We start from the raw sequence: 16146 nt of genomic DNA on the forward strand, positions 1-16146 counted from the left end.
TCGGAGCAGCTCCATGTGGACTCATTAAAACATGCAATTCCAAAGTCCAAATCAAGACCCAGTGAGGATGAGCAGGGCCCACTTCCATTCCGACACAGGGCAGGCCCCTGCTCTGTGGTGGGAAGCAATGCCCAGCAACACTAGCCAAGGTCTCACAGAGGAGGGAGCCCAGGCCCCCTACACCTGCTCAGGCCTCTCCGCCATGGCCTCAAAATGATGTGGAAGGATTCAGGACACACAGCATCTTAGGCTGAAAGAAGGTACCGGCTGCAAGGCTCCTACAATGCAGACACGTACGCCCAACCCCACCCTCAGGGACAGAGTCCGGTCTCTCCCTGGGCAGGAGGCAGTAGCCAGTCTTGGCTCAGTAAGCCAATCTTCATGCCACAAAACCTTCCCAATAATGTCCTCAACCAGGCCGAGGCTCTCCTGCTCCTCTGCACCCCATGTTTTCGGGCGGCTGGCTGAGCCTCATGCACTCTCTGCCTTGCAAGTGCCTACGTCCCTCCAAGCTGCTCAGATATGGCTTTCTCAGAAGCTTCTGCAGGAAGGACAAGCTTCTGTCCCCATGGCAGCTGGCATTTTCTTCTCAGCTGGGTGTCGGTCCTCTGCTCAGAAGGCCCTAGGGCTTCCTCTCATGTAGAGTGGAAGGAAGTGAGAGCCCACACCCAGCCTCCAAGGCCCTCCCACCTCTACTGCTCCTGGAACCCATGCTCCTGCCTCACAGGTCCTGCTGTCCCACACTTGTTCCCTCACCATGCTCTGGGCTGTGCTCAGGGGCTGCATTACTATCCGCCTCCCTGACTGTCCCAACTACATGGCACCCCTTTCTGGTCACCTTCTACCCCTTTTTTCTGCTTTCTTTTCCTTCACATTTGTCCCCACCTCCTCAATTATATAAAGATATTCGCTTATAGGTTTCCCTCCTCAAGAATGGAAGAATGTTCCTTGAGAGCAGGAACTAGGTTTTTTCACTGATATATTTTTAGTGCCTGGACAGTGCCTGGCAGCCAGTATATATGTGTTGGATGGGCAGATGGATGGATGAGTGAATGAACTGATGGGTGGGTGGGTGGATGGGTAGATGGATGGACCAATGAGTGTACAGATGAATGAATGGATGGGTGGATGGGTGAGTGGATGGATGGGTGGGTAGGTGTGTGGATGGATGGTTGGATGGATGGATGGGTGGGTGGGTGAATGGATAGATGGATGGACCGATGAGTGTACAGATGGATGGATGGATGGATGGATAGATGGATGGATGGATGGGCATATAGGTGGGTAGATGGATGGATGGATGGATGGATGGACGGATGGGCATATAGGTGGGTAGATGGATGGATGGATGGGTGGGTGGGTAGATAGGTGGGTAGATGGATGGATGGATGGTTAGGTGGGTGGACAGATGGGTATGTGGGTGGATGGATGGATGGATGGATGGATGGGTGGATGGATGGATGAATGGATGGATGGATGGATGGATAGATGGATCAATAGATGGATGATGGGTGGATGAATGGATGGGTAGATAGATGGATAGATGGGTAGATGGGTGGATGGGTGGATGGATGGATGGATGGGTGGGTGGGTGGTTAGGTGGGTGGATAGATGGGTAGGTGGGTAGATGTTTGGATGGGTGGATAGATGGATGGGTGATAGATGGATAGATGGGTGGATGGATGGATGGGTACGTGGATGGATGGATGGGTGTGTGGGTGGGTGGATGGATGGATGGATGGATGGATGGATGGGTAGATGAATGGATGGGTGGGTGGGTAGACGGATGAATGGGTGGGTGGGTGGGTGGATGGAGGGGTAGATGGGTAGGTGGATGGATGGGCACTACCACAGGATAAGCACAGGAGCTACAGGCACAGTGGAGGAGCCCCCAGCTCCATCTGGGAGGTTCAGAAAGGCTTGCAGAAAATACACCTGTACTGTACCAAAGTCTTAAAGACAGGGAGTGGGAGGCCAAGTGTGAAAAAAGGGAGTTACAGCCTCTGGCAGACAGAGTAAATACAAGTGCCTGGGAATCAGAACAAGCCAAGGCCTTCTGAGAAACAATATGTATTTCCACAGAGCCCAAGCATGCAACAGGCATGGTGATGAAGGATCAAGGGCCACAGGCACCCTAAGAGCACAGGCAGTTTGTGTAGGGAAGCGATATGATAAGGCTTGTGTTTCAGGAAGACTAACATGTCTGCAGTGTGGAGAAGGGGAAGGGGAAGGCAGGGAGTGGGAGAGGAGCAGAGATGACTCAGAACGTAATCTCAGTTCAGTGAGGATGGGCAGTACTAAGGAGAGAAGAGGCAGGTCCCAGGGGCGGCAGGTAGCTGAGGGGAGGACAGAGAGCAGCCAGAGCACCATGTGAATCAGTGGAGGGGGAGCCCAGGCGTGGCAGAGATTTGGGAGGAAGGTGATGAACTCTGTGGATGTGAGCTATCTGTTAAGTATCCAGGAGCACTTGAGTTTGGGTCCAGGAAGGACAGCAGGAGAGCCAGAGTTGCTGAGCACAGATGGCAGCTACAGCGACCGGGCTGGAGGAGACCATCCTGGAAAGCAGCAGGATGGATGGATGGATGGATGGATGGATGGATGGATGATGGATGGATGGATGGATGGATGGATGGATGGATGGATGGTTACAAGGATCTAGGGCCAAGCCATACCTACAAGGCAGAAAGGGCCCTGAGAAGGGAAAGTGGGGAGTGGAAGAATGTGTCAATGATGAGCCAAGGAAACGAGAAACATGAGAACAGGCGAGCAGGCGACAGCATCCAGTGCTGTAGAAGGGATCAGGACGGGCTCACCACGCCAGACAACAAAGAGGCCTGTGGTGGCCTCTGAAGTGGCAGGGGCAGAGGAGGGCAGTACCAAGTTCAAAGTGCAGAGTCAAGGGCTGAACCAGGGCAGTAACAAACGATTTTTAAATGTGCTTTCTACAAACAGTCTCAGGCACCATTTCATTAAAACGCACTCCTTGCCCCCAAGTCTTAAGGTAGATAAGACCCAGGTAGCAATGACAGGGCAGAGCTGCCCCCAGCCCCGGGTGCTGGGAAGTCGTAAAACATAAGCCAGGCGTCCTCCCAGGCTGGGACTCCTCTGACGGAACAAGAATCCAGTCACTTACTCCTCACTCCTGAGCAAAACTGGAGAAACTGACCCAACAAGACTAAAGATAATTTTTAAAATAATTCCTGAAAGCACTCAGAGCCCTGCAGACCTCAGCAAAGCAAAGACTCAGAAGGTCCATGGAATAGCATTTCGAGGGCAGGAGACACCCCTCTGTCCTCCAGCCACGCTTCCTCCAAGGCCCTGAGGTGATAAACCAGGAGGGGCTCTCCCACGGTCCTGTGTGTAACAGTCAGCAGAGGTGATTTTTTTCTTTTTTTTTAAGACAAAGTCTCACTCTGTCCCCTGAGCTGGAGTGCAGTGGTTCGATCTCGGCTCACCGCAACCTCTTCCTCCCGGGTTCAAGCAATTCTCTGCTTCAGCCTCCCAAGTACCCGGGATTACAGGCACCCGCCCCACGCCCGGCTAATTTTTTTGTATTTTCAGTAGAGATGAGGTTTTACCATCTTGGCCCAGTTGGTCCTGAACTCCTGACCTCATGATCCACCCATCTCGGCCTTCCAAAGTGCTGGGATTACAGGCATGAGCCACCACACCCAGCCAGAGGTTTCTTTTAAAATAAAATAAATATAGCTTCTCCCTAGACTGTCTGCAAATCTGGCTAAATTTAAAATGTCAAAGGTTAAGCACTATTGCTCCGGCTTCCACTCTAGTGCTTCAGATATTCAGGAGCTAAGATTTTTTGGTAAGATTCTCAAAGTAATAGTGTAGGTGCCACCATCTGGTTAGATACTCACTGAATCAAATATGAGTGGCTTGTTCACCTGCAGTTCAAAATCTTCTTTGATGAAGCTCACATCCCCACCAGTGTAGCCTGCCAGTTCCTGCGGAGAGAGCACGCTCAGGTCAAAGGCAGCAAGCAGGCTTATCACAGGAATACGGAATCACGTTTTTGCATCAGGTTTTAATTTTGCTGTTTTGTAATTTTTAAAGGCAGCAGAAGATTCTGTCTCCTAGAAGCCACACCCTAGCTGTTGAAGACAACATTGGACAGACGGGGATGGAGGATCGGCAGGTCCCAGCAGTGCGGAGGTCGCTCCCGTGAGCCTGAACACAGAGCTCAGCACCGGCAGCACAGCTCATTGGCTTCATCAGCATCTGGGGAAAAACTCAGCTGACCTTTCACAATTTGGGCTATTTGGTATACAAATCTAATTTCTAGTTACTCCTCTGAAACTGAAGATCAGGCATCCCCAGGCTTTGGCCCTGCACGACAACACCTAACTACCACCAGCCAGAGTAAGAGTAGCTGCTTGGGGAAACCTCAGGGTTCAGTGCAGCCCCTGCTGCCCTCGCTCTCAAGCCACCAAAGTGGGCTCCTCACTATGCCTGCACCTCGTAGGTCTTATGGTAAAGAATTATGTCCCTCTGCCCTGCCTCCAACAAGAGGGCCACCCAAAGACAGACTAACAGCCTGCCCGACACCAGCAGAGGGGCAGGTTCCTCTAAGATAGTGAATACCATTCCCCCAGCACCTCCTGCCACCAGGAAGTACCTGCCCTGCAGCCGTCGAGGGATGATCCCTGCCTTCGGGCACTCCCTCCTGGGTAACACCAACTCACAGCCCTCCTCCTGGCCTCCTACTACAGGCCCTCATCAGGGATGCCACGGCCTTACCCCCACCTTGGGTTCTGTAAACGTGCAAGACTGAACTGCAGGGAGCAGAGAGCAATTCCCAGCTCAAAGCCCTGAGCATGGAGCTGGCGACTATCACCAGCGATGCCCCACGTGTGGCTATCCTGTGGGACCGCCCGAGAGTGGAGCTGGCGATTGTCACCAGCGATGGCACACGTGTTGTTACTCTGTGGGACCGCCCGAGAGTGGAGCTGACGACTGTCACCAGCGATGGAGCACGTGTTGTTACCCTCTGGGACCACCCGAGAGTGGAGCTGGCGACTGTCACCAGCGATGGCGCACGTGTACTCTGTGGGACTGCCCGAGAGTGGAGCTGGCGACTGTCACCAGCAACGGCGCACATGCGGTTACCCCATGGGACCGCCCGAGAGTGGAGCTGGAGACTGTCATCAGCGATGGCGCACGTGCGGTTACTCTGTGGGACCTCCCAAGAGTGGAGCTGGCGACCCTCACAAGCAATGCTGCACAAGCAGTTTCCCTGGGGGACTGCCCACCCAAGCCACCCAGCCCACTGAAACTTTATTGTCCAAAGCTTGGCCCCCTCACCCTGCGGGGGTCACAGGTGAAACAACACTACCTGGTTAACTTTCAGCAAAGCACCTCTTCTTGGTAAGATGGAAGAATTCCGAGAATCGATGACCATGGCATGCTGAAAGAAATTTAAGTGTGGGCATTTTCACTGCGAGCAGTACTGTTAGATAGCCATGAATACTTAGGACACACGGGCCACACCACGCTAGCATTCCACAACTATCCCATCATTTCATCTTCACAGAGTCCTAGGAGGAAGTGAGGGTCACTGTCCCTAGCTTACACAGGAGGACATTGAGACGCCCACATTGAGACTTGAGCTCCAACTGAATATACAATTTCTGCTCACTATGTGGGAGTTGAACACCCACGACTGGGTTCATTCTCTCAAGGAGCTCGACACCCTGGCCTAAGTCAGCTCAGCCAGGTTCCTCATTCATTTTGAAAATTAAAAGTCCAGCTCTGAAGCACACCTTTTCCTGTGACCACGGATGTTATCTGGAAAGGACAATATGAGGCAGTACACCAGAAACCCTCAGGGAACAGGGGCCGCCACTGTGGATACCCCAAATCGATGATGCTTCCCAATCAGCCCTGATGTTGGCAAAGACTGTTTTCCCAATGCATAACACGGTTCCATCAACGAAATTATTACTCAAACTCAAGAGAAACTGTTACCGAAAGAGATGACTTCAGTGAATGTCCACTTTCTTTTCGAACAGCAAAGGAAGCCGTCCTGGAGAGGCAGCCCAGCTCTCGCCACACGCCTTCCCACTTGACGGTGTGGCTGGTCTTCCATATGGGAAACTGCAACAGGGAAATGAGACATCTTTCTGGTCCACACATACTTGGAAAGTTGCTGCAACTCATCTTGTGGAATGAGGCATCGTGAAACAATGAACTAAGCATCTAAAACAGTGTTTTTTTAATGATGAGAGAGAGGGAGAAGGGGAAGAGGAAACCAGAAAGAAGAAGGACAAAGGGAGAAAAGGAGAAAGCTGGGAACTAAATCAAGGGCAGCAGTGTTCTAAGCATTAGGGCTGCACCCAGGTGAGGAGACAGGGCAGCAGGGAGCTCTGCCATCAAATGGCACCGTCTCTTTCCCACTTCTTTGTACGGGGTAAGACACCTAAGACAATCTGATTGACGCACACCCCACCTGGTCCACCCGACCCTATCTGAAGCCAGGCCTGGCAACCCAGTGACCTGCACCAGCCCAGAGAGAAGGAGGCAGAGACGAGAGTTATGTGAGAGGCAAGAGGGTCCTTCCTGCAGCAGAGGCCTGGGCAGGGTGAACTGCAGGTACCAGGCAGGTGGGACCTGCTTCTCAGCCTGACACGCTCTTCCCTGAGGCCAGGAGAGCTCATCTTAGAGTTCTATCTCAGAGATATGTTTTCTGAACAGTGAACAGTGCTCGTTGGCTTTGGGAAGGGGTAAGAGTGATTTAACTCTCACAAGGAAGCCAGGTCACCCCACACTCCCCAGAGGGCAGCCTACACTGGGCACTCTCTAGCCCTCAGGCTTGCAATTGAACTCCAGGCCACTGGGTAAGTGGGGCACCAACAGGCCCAGAACAACCCATGCCACCTTCACAGTGAGAGGCAATCACCTCAGCACCCACAGGGCACCGTGCCAGGCACTGGGGAGATGGTACAGGAGGGGCAGCCTGCAGTTGCCATCTCTACACTTAGGGCCACCTGGGATTCAGGCACCTTCCCAAATGCCTGCAGGAGGTGTAGAGCTTCCTAAATCATTTCTTCATTCCTTCGAAGGCCTAACATGAGCCCCCAGGATACCACTAAGTATGATCTGGTCCGTTCCTCTAGGAGCTCAGCTTCAGGGCTGCTGGCAACAAGGTTTCTGCCCTCCCCTTCCCTCCTCCCCTCTACCTGTACCCACCCCAGGGCCGAGTCTACACTTTGGTTCTTTCATCTCTGCTATTCCTTGTGAAAAAATGAGGTATTTCTACTCTCTAAAAATATGGTCTTTAAAAAGGTAGAGAGGCCGGACCAGAAAGGTGTCTGAGGGCTGCTCCCTTCCAGACAAGAAAACCTGGAGAAAAAGAAATGAAAGTATCATGCCCGGATTCTCCCGTCTCCATCCTGAGCCTGGAGCCTACCTGGCCCACCTCTGAGCAAAACTCTGTCTCAAAAAAAAAGGAAAGAAAGAAACCTTCCAGTGATCTGACCGGCTCTGCTGACTATGAGAAACTGTTGGTCTCAACACATATGGGGAAGAACAACTAGTGGTGCCTCAGATAGTCAGGACCAGGTTAAGGAGCTGCCAACAGGAGCATCAGCCACTCTCAGGCCCCTGGCAGCCTGCACTCGGCTAGAGAATAGGCACCCATGGGCGCGGTGGCTCACACCCGTAATCCCAGCACTTTGGGAGGCCAAGGTGGACGGATCACCTGAGGTCAGAAGTTCGAGACCAGCCTGACCAACATGGAGAAACCCCATCTCTACTAAAAATACAAAAATTAGCCAGGCATGATGGTGCATGCCTATAATCCCAGCTACTCGGGAAGCTGAGGCAGGAGAATTGCTTGAACCTGAGAGGCAGAGGTTGGAATGAGCCAAGATCACGCCACTGGACTCCAGCCTGGGCAACAAAAGCAAAACAAGAGAGAAGAGGCACCCACTCAGGAGGTAGCTGGCATGGAAGGCAGAGGGCCTGTGCTCTCCATGCTACACTCTTGCTGCCTTTGGGACTCAATTAAAAAGGCACCCTGTTTCCCCCAAGCCCAGAGGGAAAGACTGAAACGCTACTCACACTGTACTCAGCTGACATTCCTCTGTCCGTCTCCCGCAATGAGCTCCAAGGGAACTGTCCCGTAACTTTATATAAGTTTACAGAGAAACTAGGAGGCAATGGGATAGAACTTTACAAGCTGTAACAGTGATTAGAACTTGTACACATTTAAATCAACAGATTTAAAACTACGCCTGTGGGGCTCATCTTCAAGAGGAAATCTACAGCATGTGGTCACCACAAAGTGGCAGGTGATTCTGCCACAGTTCTTTCCACAAATAAGTCACCTATTTTAACTTTCTATCAGGCCAGTGTACGCAACGATCTGTTGGGCTTCCTACTTTCTTTCGAAGCTTCCAGGCCGGGGTTTGAAGAAGGACAGGCCATACGACGTTTCTTTTGTTCCATAGGAAAACTGAAAGGTCACCTTTTCTGCACGACCAAGAAGATTAGGGAGTTTGAGGCCAAGTACCTAGCAGGGAAAAAAAAGAATAATAGCAGCGTTTTAAACTGAAAGAGTGCGAACTTTGGATAAGGACTATGCTAGCTAAGGGACTTTCAAAAAAACAGAAAGAAAATGTTCACTACAGATCTAGTCTTTCATTCATAATCACTTTCATTCTTTAAAACATGCCACTGCTGGCCAAGCGTGGTGGCTCACGCTTGTAATCCCAGCACTTTGGGAGGCCAAGGCGGGTGGATCACAAGGTCAAGAGATCAAGACCATCCTGGTCAACATGGTGAAACCCCGTCCCTACTAAAAATACAAAAAATTAGCTGGGCATGGTGGTGCGTGCCTATAATCCCAGCTACTCAGGAGGCTGACGCAGGAGAACTGTCTGAACCCAGGAGGCGGAGGTTGTGGTGAGCCAAGATCGTGCCATTGCACTCCAGCCTGGGCAATAAGAGTGAAACTCCATCTCAAAAAAAAAAAGAAGAAAAGAAATGACCGAGTTCTGAAACTACGATCAGCTTTCAGAATAAAAGCTCCTAATTCAAAGCTCCAATATAAGAACATAAAAAGCCGGTAGCATACCATACTGCCTTCATTGTTTCCAACCATGGTGTTATAACTGCCCGTCAATCTCCTTAATTCGGTTACTTCGAAGGTAACGTCCAACCCATTTGGAAGTGCATCATCACCTAAATAAAAAATATGAAACAGTAAGACAGCTAGGACGGTATTTTACGTTGGGTCCCCATTGCTAAAAAAGACAAAAAGCAATCTGAAGGTTCATTATATTTTACAATCTCCTTTGGAAAATGATGTCATCATGAAAACGTTTAAGAACGTTTCCACACAAAATCAAAATATTGCACACCTCTACACCAAAAAATAATGTTTCTAGTTTCTCGGGTAGACTATATTGAAAAACAGGCCTGAGCATGATGACTCAAGCCTGTAATTCCAGTGCTTTGGGAGGACGAGGTGGGAGGATCACTTTCAGGCCAGGAGTTTAAGACCAGCTCCAGCAACATAGCAAGACCCTGCCTCTACAAAAAATGTTTAAATGGGCCAGGTGTCGGGGCGAGCACCTGTAGTCCAACTATTCGGGAGGCTGAGGTGAGAAGATCACTTGAGCCCATGGCTGGAGACTGCAGTGAGCTATGACTGTGTCACTGCTCTCCAGCCTGGATGACAGAGCAAGACCCTGTCTCTGAAAACAAAAACAAAAACAAAACAGTCAATCTTTGCTAGAAGGAGGTAACCAGAAGCAGCACTACAATAGGATGTCAGTCACCCTTGAAGATAAATGCAGATCGTTTACTGTGTAACTGTGTATAAGAGGCATGTCCGTCCTCCCCTGTACCCAGTATGATTTGGGTCTGAGCTGGAAGCAGCCACCTTGTGATCCACCACAGCCCTGGGGTGCCTTGTGGGGAGCAGGCTGGGCTCTATAGGAGTGCATAGCCTCTCATGGGAGAGAAGGGCAATTCCTGCCTTGCACACAGCAGGGGTGCTCAGGCCTGGCTAGACATCTAGACGTATCTGGGCAACTGTCAAACACACAGATGCCCAGGTGCTCTAGGAGCTCAGGCTCAACAGGTCTAGGGTGGAGCCTCAGTACCGTCTTTTCTCTTATTCTTTTCAAGACAGAGTCTTGCTCTTGTCACCCAGGCTGGAGTACAATGATGTGATCTGGGCTCACCATAACCCCCACCTCCTGGGTTCAAGCGATTCTCCTGCCTCAGCTTCCTGGTAGCTGGGATTACAGGCGCCCGCCACCATGCCTGGCTTATTTTTGTATTTTTAGTAGAGATGGGGTTTCACCATTTTGGCCAGGCTGGTCTCAAACTCCTGACTTCATGATCTGCCTGCCTCCAACTCCCAGTGTTGGGATTACAGGCGTGAACCACCGAACCCGGCCAGACTTTATTTTTTACAAAGGCAGCTGTAGGCAATCAGAAAGATAAAGCATTTGAGCCAGCAAAAAAAAAAATAAAGCAGAAAGTACAAAGAGTTTCCATGAACCTCTCCTTACCCTGACACACACTTTCCCTACTAACACCTGGCATGTGTGGTACATTTGTCACAACTGATAAACCAATACTTACACCAAGTATTAACTCAAGCCCCTAGCTGACATTAGGGGTCCCACGTACTGTTGTCCGTTACAGTGACATGGATTCACCATCACAGTCCACATGGAGGAGCTTCACTGTCCTAAGCTGTGTAAGCTCCAGGTAATCCTAACATGCTGCCTGGGTGGATAGCCTCTGCAGGGGTGCACGAGCTGCCCACCTACAAGGGCATGTTTACTACAACAGGGACAGGAGACAGCAAAGGACAAATGTCTCCAACAAACTCACCCCTAGGAAAGCTTCCCAGGCAGTGGGTCAGGCCTGGGGCACTGGAAGTGTCTCACTCGCTTGTTTGCCCTGGACAAGTGACTTAAGCCTCTCTGAGCCTGGGTTTCACTAGCTGGAAAATACAGGTTGAGTATTCCAAATCCAAACTTTTCGAGCACCAACATGACACTTCAAGGAAATGCTCACAGGAGCACTGTGGATTTCGGATTTTCCTATAGGGAATGTTCACAGGCACAATGCAAATATTCCAAAATCCATAACGCAAAACATTTCTGGTGGCAAACATTTCAGATAAGGGATACTCAACCTGTTTTTGTTCTGTTTTGTGTTTTAATTATAATGACACTTCACCAGGTTTCCATGAGGACCCAGCTGCACTATGCACACAGACCCTGCCTTCAGGGCCGCAGGGGCACCGCTGTTCATACTCCAGGACTTGGAGGTGCAGAGCGGCCGACTCCTGCCAGCTCTTCCCCTTCACTAGTCCAGTAGTTCCCCAGCTCCACCACACATTGGAACCACATGGACGGCTCGTCTGCCACAGGCCACTGGCCCCACCTCTAGAGTTTCTGCTTCAATGCCATCAGGTTTCCAACAGGTTCCCGGAGGAGAGTAGTACTGCTGGTCTGGTGCCACACTTTGAGAACCCGTTTCCATCGTAATTGAATTAGCAGAGTACCTAGCCACCAGGCTTTACTTCTCAGCCTCCCACGCACAAAGTGTGGCCAAGTGACTAAGTCCTGGCCAGCGGGATGAGAGCAGTGCTGTGTACAACACCGAGGACGGGTGCTTAAAGGGAGGGGAATGCCCTTTCAACCGCCTATGTTCCTCCCCACTGCTGGAACAGGGACATGGTGCTCAGCCAGCAGAGGGACTCAGGGACCCTAGGGATGACAAAGCAACAGGATACCATGGGAAACCATGCACCAGCCCAAGGTGACCTCAGGAAACCATACCAACCCAAGGTGACCCCAGGGAACCAAGCACCATACCAGCCCAAGCTGACCTCAGGGAACCACACTAGCCCAAGGTGACTTCAGAGAACAAGGCACCACACTAGCCCAAGGTGACCTCAAGGAACCACGGGAAACCACGCCAGCCCAAGGTGACCCCAGGGAACCACAGGAAACCACACCAGCCCAAGGTGACCCCAGGGAACCACAGGAAACCATGCAAGCTCAAGGTGACCCCAGGGAACCATGGGAAACCACGCCAGCCCACGGTGACCCCCAGGGAACCACGGGAAACCATGCCAGCCCACCGTGACCCCATGGAACCACAGGCAACCATGCCAGCCCACCATGACCTAAGGGAACAAAGCACCACACCAGCCCTTGGCAGTCGCCCAGCTGTGTGGAGAGATGGAGACTCCTCTCTCGTCTAAGCCACTGTTCTTTGGGGTCTCTGTTAGTGTTGGCTGAAACTATATTCCAGAGAATGAAAATGTCCTTAGTTTATCTAGCACCTCACTTTTACAAGCATCTTCCTATATTGTCTCATCTAGGCCTTCTCATAATTACCCCCCATTCGATTCGGAAGAGTTAACTTGTTTACAGATTGATTTCGAATACTTATTTCTCAACAATGTCTGCTGAATTCAGACTAAAGTCAGAATTCTAGCACACTGTGCTCAGCCCACACGGTCCAGGTGCCTGACTGCCTTTCCCCCTTGTCTTCCAGCACTCATACCCTAATCTGCACTCCAGCGCTTCTGACATTTGTCCAGCCACCAAGCCCCTCTCCCTCTGGCATGGCCCTGCTAAGTGCTATCCCTGTCCCCAGGACACTCCACCCCACCCCACTACCAGCCCTTCTCCCCAGACTCACTCAGATGCATCTCCTAGGTCTCAGCTCAGACACTGCCCCTTCAGGGACACCCTCTCTGATCCCCTTCTCATGCCATGGCCAGGTGAAGCCATTTCCTCCTTCAGCCTCTGATGGCACAGCATGGTGACTGTGCTGCCATTACTTACTGCTCTGCCCCCAGCCTGGCCCCACTGACTGAAGCCCCTTCAGGAGGAGACCATGCCCTTTGTGCTGCTGTGTTTCCCTCTGGGGCCTGCACAGGGCCTGCCTCGCAGCAGGTGCTCACTAGCCAAAGAATGTATGTTGAGAGACATGCCCAACAGTGCACAGCAACAAGAAGATGAGCAAACACTAAAATGGAAATTGGATTCCCTCCTTTTCTTCAAGCACGCATGGAGATGGGGTCTGCCAAGAGCCACCTGCACAGCACTGGGCTGGGATATGTGAATGAGGCCTGGCACCCTGCCTCAGAGTCACTCACAGAGCCGCAGTGCGGTCTGGGGGTAACACAACAGTATCTTCAAAACTCACCATTCCTCCCGGCCTCATACAAAAGTCCAGGCCCACACCTGTCCCAGCTACTCAGGAGGCTGAGGCAGGAAGATCGCTTGAGCACAGGAGTTCCAGACCAGGCTGGGCAATATAGCCAGACCACTCTCCAAAAACAAATAAACAAAAAACCCAGTCCCTTCCCCAAGATGCTAACTCAAGAACTATATGTTTGATAAACTTTCAGGTGCTACACAGCAGGGAGGGGTGCTCTGCTGGCCAGATCTGCAACTGGCCACTAAAACAGCTTTTTTGTGATGAAAAGAAAGGGAATTATAAAGATACTACACTTCAATACGTACCTTGACATGTGTCAATCAAAACATCCACCTGTCTAAAAATCCCAAGGCGAAGCAATTTTTCACGGGCTTCATGAGATTTTCGCATTACCTATAAAGTGGGGGAAAAAAGCAGGGAATGTATTATTCTAAGATACAGAAGCAGAAAACGGCAGCTACATGGCGAGGCTGGCAATTTACAGTTCAGTACTGTGTCAGATCACTGAGCAACGAGCACTACCAAGACCAGCCACGCAAAAGAAGGGAAGAGCACCACAGGGGCAACAAAAATGCCCCATTCACAAGTGCAAAACCAAGCCTCGGCATCAAGAGCGTGTGTCATATCATCCCGAGTATTATCAACCTGAGTACAAACAAAAAAGTAACACAGATACACGTACCTAACACACAGCCTAGAACGCTGTGCTGGAAGAGATCACAATCAATTGCGAATAGCGGTTACGTCTGGCTAAAGAAGGATGTGTGTGTGTGCACACCTTTACTTTTCTTTTTTTTTTTTCAGATCTCCCTTTGAAGTGCTGGAGTGCAATGGTGTGATCTTGGCTCACTGTAACCTCCACCTCCTGGGTTCAATTGATTCTCCTGCCTCAGCCTCCCGAGTAGTTGGGATTACAGGCATGTGCCACCACACCTAGCTAAATTTTTTTTTTGTATTTTTAGTAGAGTTGGGGTTTCACCATGTTGGCCAGGCTGGTCTCAAACTCCTGACCTCAGCTGATCCACCCGCCTCTGCCTCCCCCAAAGTGCTGGGATTAGGCATGAGCCACCGCACCCGGCCTTTCTAACCATGGTTCAACTTTGTGTCCTTTCTTCGTTGTCAACAGCAGTTCCTTCTGATGCACAAGGTCCATTCCTGTAGGAAGGACAGGTAGAAGGAAGGTAAGGCAGGCGAGTGCTGAGGACACAGAGGAGGAGAGACCCTTGTGTGATCAGGACAGCTGAGATCCCACCCTGCAGGTGAAAGGGAGTCACTGTACAACTGTCAGCAGGAGAGAGGCAGGATCACATTTCCTTGTGAGAAAGAACGGACTGTGCAGATGAATGTGGAGTTGTGCCCAGATGGGAAGCCTGCAGGTGAGGGATGCGGGAGGGGCTCTGGCAGCAGCACCAGGGGCTGGGGTGAAGGCAGGCCCAGTGCGGGCCGTAGTATTAGAAGGGAGGACAGACCCTGGAGACATTTCACAGGCAGGGGCCAGAGGACACTGCCATTGACTAGGAAAGAAGTACATGAGAAGAGGAAAGAAGCTACAGAAACTGCAGCTCCGGGCTTAGCACCTGGCTAGCACTGAGCAGCACCAGAGAAGTCAGGAAGGGAGATGGGAAGACAGGCGGGGCAGACGGGTGGGAAAGAGATGACTTCAGATCTCAGGCCTGTGGAGCTGGAGATGCCTGTGGCAATGCCACGAGGAAATGTTTAGTGGGCAGGTGCATATTCGGGGCTAAAGCTCGACACAGAGGAGCTGGCTAGAAATAAAGCATGGGGAGCCCTCCGCACTCAGGCCATGACTGGAACCTGGGACGAGGATGAGATTAGCCAGCAGACTGATCCTTGCAGAAAAGCCATGCTGAGGGGTGCACATAGGGAAAAGAAGCTGATGGTGGAGCCCGAGAACGACCATGATGAGATGGAAAGCAGCCCACGAAAATGGTTGCCAAAGCCCAGGGAAGCGGAAGGAGTGAGGAAGAGGAGGGACAGACACATGCAAGAGGCAAATGACACAGCAGGACAGCTGCATTCAGCGGAGGCTACGCAAAGCGCTTCTGGAAATCCACAAACGCTGAACAACCCAATGCGAGACAGAAAATACCAGGTTAATTCAGAAGAGAGAGATGACCAATAAACAGAAAAAAGATGTTGGATCTCATTCACAACTAAATAAATGCAATTTAAACAGTAAGATGGTATTTTTCTTCTAACAAGATGGCAAGAATTTAAAAATTGTGACAACACCCAATTTTTAGAAGGAGACCATCTCAAAGACTGCTGTAAGAGCTCGGACTGTGCGGTCTCTTTGCAGAGTGACACGGCAGCACCAGTGAAAGCTGCAGAGTGCTCATGCTTTCATCCAGGAATCCCACTTCTAGGAATGCACCCTGAGGCATACTGTCAATGGTCACAGAGACACACTGAGATGTTTAGTACAGCATTGTTTGTAAGAGTGAAAACTAATTTAGATGTCCATCAGTGGAAAACTGTTTATAATAAATGCTAGAGGTCCAGGTGAAGTGGCCTCATGCTGTAATCCCAGCACTTTGAGAGGCCAAGTTGGGAGGACCATTTGTGCCAGGAGTTTGAGATCAGCCTGGACAACAAGGCGAAACCGTGTCTCAACAAAAAATTTTAAAAACTTAGCCATGCGTGGTGGTGTGTGCCTATAGTCCCAACTACCCAGGAGGCTGAGGTGGGAGGATTGCTTGCAGCCAAGAGTTTGAGGCTGCAGTGAGCTGTGTTCACACCACTGGACTCCAGCCTGTGCAGGACTTGCACCAGAGCAAGACCCTGTCTCACACACACACAAAAAAAGTGTGTACGAGGTACCACACAGCCAACAGACTGGCGTATACTGTTGTGAAAAGATCTCCATAATTTATGTTAGAAAAGAAAAAAATGTAGAGAATAGAGTTACTC

General features: G+C 50.8%; 1 protein-coding gene across 1 annotated transcript in view; it reads right to left on the reverse strand.

Annotated features, from left to right (window-relative positions):
* The window catches only part of SAMM50 (SAMM50 sorting and assembly machinery component), a 40289-nt gene that overhangs the window by 15611 nt on the left and 8532 nt on the right, over nt 1-16146 (reverse strand). Inside the window, exons 4-10 of the mRNA XM_008979951.4 lie at nt 13521-13608; nt 9089-9195; nt 8394-8524; nt 8074-8161; nt 5980-6108; nt 5348-5419; nt 3873-3959 (exon numbers count right to left, since the gene is read on the reverse strand). Coding sequence (XP_008978199.1) covers nt 3873-3959; nt 5348-5419; nt 5980-6108; nt 8074-8161; nt 8394-8524; nt 9089-9195; nt 13521-13608 — 702 coding nt within the window. The remainder of the gene's footprint in view (nt 1-3872; nt 3960-5347; nt 5420-5979; nt 6109-8073; nt 8162-8393; nt 8525-9088; nt 9196-13520; nt 13609-16146) is intronic.

This window comes from Callithrix jacchus, chromosome 1 (assembly GCF_049354715.1).
Source record: "Callithrix jacchus isolate 240 chromosome 1, calJac240_pri, whole genome shotgun sequence".
NCBI lineage: Eukaryota > Metazoa > Chordata > Mammalia > Primates > Cebidae > Callithrix > Callithrix jacchus.